Here is a 7,872-nt window from a genome sequence, read left to right on the forward strand (position 1 = left end):
CACAGTACCACAGTCTGACCTCACAGTACCACAAGCCAACCTCATAGTACCACAGTCTGACCTCACAGTACAATAACCCGGCATCACAGTACCATAGCCCGACCTCATAGTACCACAGCCTGACCTCACAGTACCACAGTCTGACCTCACAATACCACAGCCCAGACTTCTGCTGCAGTACCACAGCCTGACCTCACAGTGCCACAGTCTGACCCTCACAATACCACAGCCCGACCTCATAGTACCACAGCCTGACCTCACAGTACCACAGTCTGACCCTCACACGCTCACAGCCTGACCACAGTACCACAGCCCGACCTCATACAGTACCAGCCAGCCTGACCTCAGTGCCACAGTCTGACCTCACAGGTCACAGCCTGACCTCACAGTGTCACAGCCTGACCTCACAGTGCCACAGCGTCTGACCTCACAGTATCACAGCCTGACCTCACAGTGCCACAGTCTGACTCCTCACAGTGCCACAGTCTGACTCCTCACAGTGCCACAGTCTGACCTCACAGTACCACAGCCCGACCTCACAGTGCCACAGTCTGACCTCACAGTGCCACAGTCTGATCTCACAGTACCCACACCCTGGCCTTACAGTGCCATACAGCTTTGACTTCACAGTGCCACATTCTTTATCTCACAGTACCACAGCTCGACCTCTCATGAAACACAGCCCGGCCTCACAGTACCACGGCCCGACTACAGTACCACAGCCAGGACCACACAGTACCCCAGTCTGACCCTACAGTACCACAGTCTGACCTCACAGTACCACAGCTCGACCTCACAGTACCACAGCCCGACCTCACAGTACCACAGTCTGACCTCACAGTACCACAGTCTGACCTCACAGTACCACAGTCTGACCTCACAGTACCACAGCTCGACCTCACAGTACCACAGCCCTGCCTCACAGTATCACAGCCCTGCCTCACAGTACCACAGCCCGGCCTCATAGAACCCCTTCTTTCTCCCTTCACAGAACATAGCCAGCTGGACGACCCTGCCTTCATGGGCATAACCACCACCACAACACATCCAAGTAAGTACGTTTAGTTTAGTTTAGGTTAGGTTAGGTTAGGTTAGGTTAGGTTATGTTAGTTTAGGTTAGGTTAGTTTAGGTTAGGTTAGGTTAGGTTAGGTTAGGTTAGGTTAGGTTTGATAGTTAAAAGTTAGAACAATAAAATATCATAAAAAAATCAGTCAGGTCTTTCAGGTTTTGCATATTAATATATATATTTTCCTTTTGTTATCACAATTTAAAAATAGGTTAAGACATTGAAATAGATGTAAATAGGCATATGAATATCTACCATCGTTAAATATATGATTATCTATTTACCATATGGAGATAAATGAAAAATATCCATCCAGCAGTAAATTCGGACATTGAATCTCTCTTGTGTGTGTGTGTGTGTGTGTGTGTGTGTGTGTGTGTGTGTGTGTGTGTGTGTGTGTGTGTGTGTGTGTGTGTGTGTGTGTGTGTGTGTGTGTGTGTGTGCAGCGCCGGTGGTGTTGATCGAGGGCCCAGCAGAGCGACACATCCAGGCTGGCAGCGTCCTCACCCTCACCTGCCTCATCCACCACCCTCCCCGTCAGGCCCCCGCCCATGTTCTCTGGTTCCATGGCACAACTAACATCGACTATGACTCTCCCCGTGGCGGTGTATCCATCCAGGTAGGTGACCTTTATCATACTTCAGGGTGGCTGTATCATACTTCAGGTGGCTGTATCATACTTCAGGTGGCTGTATCATACTCCAGGTGGCTGTATCATACTCCAGGTATTGCATCATACTTCAGGTGGCTGTGCATCATACCCAGGTGGCTGTATCATACCCTTTCAGGTGGCTGTATCATACTTCAGGTGGCTGTATCATACTCCAGGTGGCTGCATCATACTTCAGGTGGCTGTATCATACTTCAGGTGGCTGTATCATACTCTTCAGGTGGCTGTATCATACTCCAGGTGGCTGCATCACTTCAGGTGGCTGTATCATATTTCAGGTGGCCGTATCATACTCCAGGTGGCTGTATCATACTTCAGGTGGCTGTATCATACTTCAGGTGGCTGTATCATACTTCAGGTGGCTGTATCATACTTCAGGGTGGCTGTATCATACTCCAGGTGGCTGTATCAAACTTCAGGTGGCTGTATCATATTTCAGGTGGCTGTATCATATTTCAGGTGGCTCTATCATACTCCAGGTGGCTGTATCATACTTCAGGTGGCTGTATCATACTTCAGGTGGCTGTATCATACTTCAGGTGGCTGCATCATATCTCGAAATGTCAGGAAGGCAGGTGCATCTACACGCCCAGGTATATAAAAAGTCCAATGGAAACACGCACATTCACAAAAAAGTCAAATGCAAACACACTCACTAAAATTCCAATCGAAAAACAAAAAATCTATTAGAAAAAACAAACAAAAAGTTCAGTAGAAACAATCTCAAAATTCCAATGGTAACAAACTCACTAAAAGTCCAATGTAAACACGCACACTCACAAAAGTCCAATGGGGAGACACACTCACAAAAAGTCCATTGGAAAACACTCACAGAAAGTCCAATGGAAACACTCACAAAAATCCAATGAACACTCACTCACAAAAGTTCAATGTAAACACGCACACTCACAAAAAGTCCAATGGAAACACACTCACAAAAGTCCAATGGAAACACAAAGTTAGAAAAATAGAAAAAAAAATATATCAACATTTCTCGGAACTACGGGGAGCATTTCGTACAAGGCTGTGTTTACCATATAGTTGTGATATATGAATGTCTGCCCCATCTTACGTCTTAATCCCATTCCTCACCTTTCTGGCCTCTGTCTTCCCGTCACCTCCCTACAGACACACATGTTTCCCTCACCTATTCAACACCAAGTCTTCCCGCCACCTCCCTACAGACACACATGTTTCCCTCACCCATTCAACACCTTTCTGGCCTCTGTCTTCCCGTCACCTCCCTACAGACACACATGTTTCCCTCACCTATTCAACACTATGTCTTCCCGTCACCTCCCTACAGACACACATGTTTCCCTCACCCATTCAACACCTTTCTGGCCTCTGTCTTCCCGTCACCTCCCTACAGACACATAAGTTTACCTCAACTTTAAGTCAATCTCTCACTCACTCCAAGAAGCTGTTGTAACACATCACTGGCTCCGCCACGCTCATCCCTCCACACTGAGAATTTCCTTCTATATTAATTGAAGCGAGTCCTCTCTCTCTCTCTCTCTCTCTCTCTCTCTCTCTCTCTCTCTCTCTCTCTCTCTCTCTGTTATCGTATCATTCCTCTCCCATAATTTCCTCTCGTTCACCCTCTCTCTCTCCCCTTCTCTCAACCGCAGCCACTTCTCCTTCACACTCTCCCAACTACAGAATCTCTCGTTTACCCTCTCTCTCTTTCTACCGCAGTTACCTCTCTCTTACCCTCTCTCTACCGCAGTTACCTCTCTCTCTTACCCTCTCTCTACCGCAGTTACCTCTCTCTCACCCTCCTTCTACCACAGTTACCTCTCTCTCACCCTCTCTCTACCGCAGTTACTTCTCTCTCACCCTATCTACCGCAGTGACCTCTCTCTCACCCTCCCTCTACCGCAGTGACCTCTCTCTCACCCTCCTTCTACCACAGTAACCTCTCTCTCACCCTCTCTCTACCGCAGTTACCTCACTCTCGACCCTCTCTCTCATACCGCAGTGACTCTCTCTCTCACCCTCTCTACCGCAGTTACCTCACTCTCAACCCCTCTCTACCGCAGTGACCTCTCTCTCACCCTCTCTACCGCAGTTACCTCACTCTCAACCCCTCTCTACCGCAGTTACCTCTCTCTCACCCTCTCCCTCGCAGTACCACTCCGCGCCTCCTTCACCGCCTTGTGTCTCCCCACAGACGGAGAAATTCCCCCGTAAGACCCGGAGTCAGGTGATGCTCTCCAATGTGCGAGACTCTGATTCTGGGGAGTACAGCTGCAGCCCCTCCGACCTGCCCCCCACCGTCATCACCGTCCACGTCCAGCACGGTGGGTTCCTGCGGGCTCTAGGTGTCAGGGGCTACTTATTCACGGTATCGGGAAGCTTTATTTTTTTTTTACGATTTGTAGGAATGTTACCTACGCGGACCTTAAGCTAAAATCTTCATCGGTAAGGAGGGTTTTGCTGGCCACTATCATGGGACATATATCCTCAGTATGGTAAGACATATCCTGGGTGTTATAGGGCATATCCTACAAAACAAAAAGGTTTGCATATCAAGAGGGTATTCCGAGTGTCATTGGATATATGCTTAGAGGTATGGAGCGTCCTAATTACTATGCATCGTCGCGTAGCAGCTCAGGAAGAGTTGATCAACGTTAAAAAACTATTATCGGATGTTTATTTTAAGTGTTTTTCTCGGCTGTTTGTGATTCAACAATTCGTAGGTGTTCAGACGAGCCGTGGATCAGACAAGACTAGTGCTTCCCCTGACTGAAACTGGCAGCAATTAATTATTTTCTTTTGTATAAGCTGCCAATTTGTAAGACATAAATCTACTCCCTTTATATGTGCTAATCCATACGAGTAGACTACTGTTTATAAGAGGCTAGTGTAGAGATTAACTCGAGGCTTGGTGTTGGGCCCCGTGTTCATTTGCTATTCCGGGCTTAGAGTTAACCACGCGGGAAGGGTTTATAAGGACACCCCAACAAAACCTTGAAAGATCCCTAAATCCTGCCCAAACTTTAATATCACATTGTGTAGGCCATTTAATCTACATTAATGGTGATGTAGTGTCTTGGAGAACAAAACCACACACACATAGAGGGAAGAATAAGGATGAACAGTGCAGTAATCAATTAATTTAAGGAGGAAGCTCTTACCACCGTCCGCCGCCACCGCTCTGACTGGTGTTGATGTATGTTGAATTATACGGGTAAAGTATTTCATTCATTGTAAGGATATTCGGTCACCCTTATTTCATTAACTAGGCATACATTATATACGGGATGAGTTTATATTAATAAAATATATAGAATTATCTATGACTTAAATTTTTGGATGACACGATAGAAAACGGACATTCTCACAGAACTTGTAATGTCACAGGTAAACTAAAATATATCCTAAAATTTAAACTTATTCATAGTTATAAAATAAATTAATTTAATGCATCTTTAAGAGTGAGAGTGAGTGAGTAGGTAGTAGGCAGCTACCAAACAGGGAGGTACTACTGCCTGGGAAGATATTGGAAGCATAATGTGTTGTCTAATGGTAGACCCTGCTGCCATATGGCATCACGAAAATTGTGACCAAGTCCCAGGTTGCTGATTTGACTTTCTGCTTCATTTACACACAATTGCAGGGTCTCAATTGTTTCTCTTGCCATTGACAACACAACATACATATATCGTTTCTCTCTTTTGATCTTTTTTTTTCATTTTTGTATTTATAGTTCATTATTATTAATATTATTATTATTATAGTTACTGTATTATTATCATCATTATTTTATTATTTAATTTTTGTTTGTTTAATCATAAATTTTATTTATTATGAATTATTATGAATTATTATTTATTATTATTATTATTATTATTATTATTATTATTATTATTATTATTATTATTATTATTATTATTATTATTATTATTATTATTATTATTACATTTTCGCCCCCCAGGCCCCGATGTGGGTCAGTGACCTGTGTCCGGGGGGGCTAATCCCCATAAAAAAAATAAAAACTATAAGCAACTGCATGAAATCATATACAACATAAAAAAAAAACAATTAATATACGAGATATTATGACAGCATCGCCAACTTAGATAAACTGCGACATTCGACATCGTCTTCACTACCTCTAAAGAATCCTCGTAAATATGGCTGACGAATAGCATCGAAATTCCATAGAAATGAGGAATATATCAGAGACAATCATCGTACTAGTGAACCCGGCCACTGGGCAGGAGCGAACATATTCTTAGATGAAATAACAAATTTACTGATTAAGTAAGACAAACTTAGGTGTAAACAGTGAGTGTTTTTTTTCCGCACGGGGCATCACTGCCACTTAAGAGTAACTAATATGTGAACTGTGTATTCACAGGGCAGCATCAAGCAGCTGTGCAGCAAGGAGGACTGAGCGCCGCACCCGTCGCCAACCCCGTCACCCACCTCCTCCTCCTGCTGCTGCTGATGATGCTGCAACGAGTCAAGACATGGCAGTGAGCGGCAGAGCTGTCACCACCACCACGACCCAGCTGTGAGGGTGAACTCCCAGGCTATCACCACCATAATGGAGGAAGACCTGGACGTGAGGGTGGAACTACCAGATCATCACCATTATCCCCCTCAATCATAATGCTTGATGACCTGGGTGTATATTATGAGCTGCCAGGTCATCCCTACCATTAACGTAGGTGAACCCTTGGCTGTGAGGATGTCACTGTCACACCACCACCTTCAGCACAGCATGTAAGGGACGGCGCCACAAACTAGAGATGAAGGATATCATAAAGGTATCGCCTACTAAGAAAACAGGTAAGGTGCTATTAAAATAAAACTTAAGTTGGGTAGAGACGATCATTATATTGAGGATCTATCACAAGGGACGGTGGTGATGAGTCAGGAAAAGTTGGCCCAGCGTAACTTGTGGCATTTGAAAACATGACTGGGCGTCTAAGAGTGGCCCAGACACCTGTAGTACGTGACACAGATGTTAATTACGAGTTTGGGACCAACTGAGTCAAGAACAGATGGTGACGTCGTAACAGATAAAGATATATTATGACTTACAAATAGCAAGTGTGTTAGGTCAGACAGACAAACTCTATTGGGGAAAGTCGTGAGTGTTGGGGGTGGTTCACTGGATGGTATTTTCACTATGAATTGCCTCGATGTTCAAAATATTCACCCAGGGTCATCAACATATTTTTTGTGTATTTACAAACTTGTATAAAGCATATGAATAAGGAAATTTCTATCAAGAGATGTAGTATTTTTTGAACCTTGAAGAATATGAATTTATTTGAAATTGTATTTACGTTTTCAATATAAGTGTAAATATATATATATAATCTGTACTTATGGCTTTCATATTGTTGACTGTGTACTTAATTATACAGGAACTAATTTAGAATTATAGTTCTTGTTTGAGTTGTGAGTGATAATTCCTCTAAACTACCTGAAGCTCATGACAGTATTTTGTGTATAGGAAATTTTTTGTCTGGATGTTTATTGAATGTCTAGTACCTAGGACTGAGCCAGCCACTGAGAAGTGTCTCGTCATCTTTATACTTATAGGTTTGCTACATCACACAGGACCTTGACTTACTGGCTCACACGATTAAGTTCTGAGCCTCAGTCACAACACAGAATTACTCTTATCTTAAAACTAGTCTATCATAACACAGTAGTTCCTGTTAGGTTATGTTGATGTAAAGATCATTTATGTGATTAACTGATAACAGCGATGAGTACGACCAATAATTTAAGTATCATATAAAAAAAATAATGTTTGAAGATTAAAATGGAAAGTAAGTATATATATATATATATATATATATATATATATATATATATATATATATATATATATATATATATATATATATATATATATATATATATATATATATATATAATTTCACAATGAAAACGTGGATAAGATAAATCTTGATAAAATCACACGTGTGATTTTATCAAGATTTATATATATATATATATATATATATATATATATATATATATATATATATATATATATATATATATATATATATATATTTCATGTAATTTCACAATGAAAACGTGGATAAGATAAATCTTGATAAAATCACACGTGTGATTTTATCAAGATATATATATATATATATA

General features: G+C 42.2%; 1 protein-coding gene across 2 annotated transcripts in view; it reads left to right on the forward strand.

The window, feature by feature from the left end:
• LOC121855841 (netrin receptor DCC-like) overlaps positions 1-7,530 on the forward strand; it is a 31,488-nt gene extending 23,958 nt beyond the window's left edge. For both annotated transcript variants that reach the window (XM_042350994.1, XM_042350995.1), the window contains exons 5-8: positions 992-1,051; positions 1,514-1,686; positions 3,911-4,040; positions 6,104-7,530. In XM_042350994.1, the coding sequence (XP_042206928.1) occupies positions 992-1,051; positions 1,514-1,686; positions 3,911-4,040; positions 6,104-6,225 (485 nt within the window). In that variant the 3' untranslated portion in view covers positions 6,226-7,530. The remainder of the gene's footprint in view (positions 1-991; positions 1,052-1,513; positions 1,687-3,910; positions 4,041-6,103) is intronic.
• The last annotated feature ends 342 nt before the right edge of the window (positions 7,531-7,872 follow it).

Source organism: Homarus americanus, unplaced genomic scaffold (assembly GCF_018991925.1).
Source record: "Homarus americanus isolate GMGI-L3 unplaced genomic scaffold, GMGI_Hamer_2.0 scaffold14072, whole genome shotgun sequence".
Lineage (NCBI taxonomy): Eukaryota > Metazoa > Arthropoda > Malacostraca > Decapoda > Nephropidae > Homarus > Homarus americanus.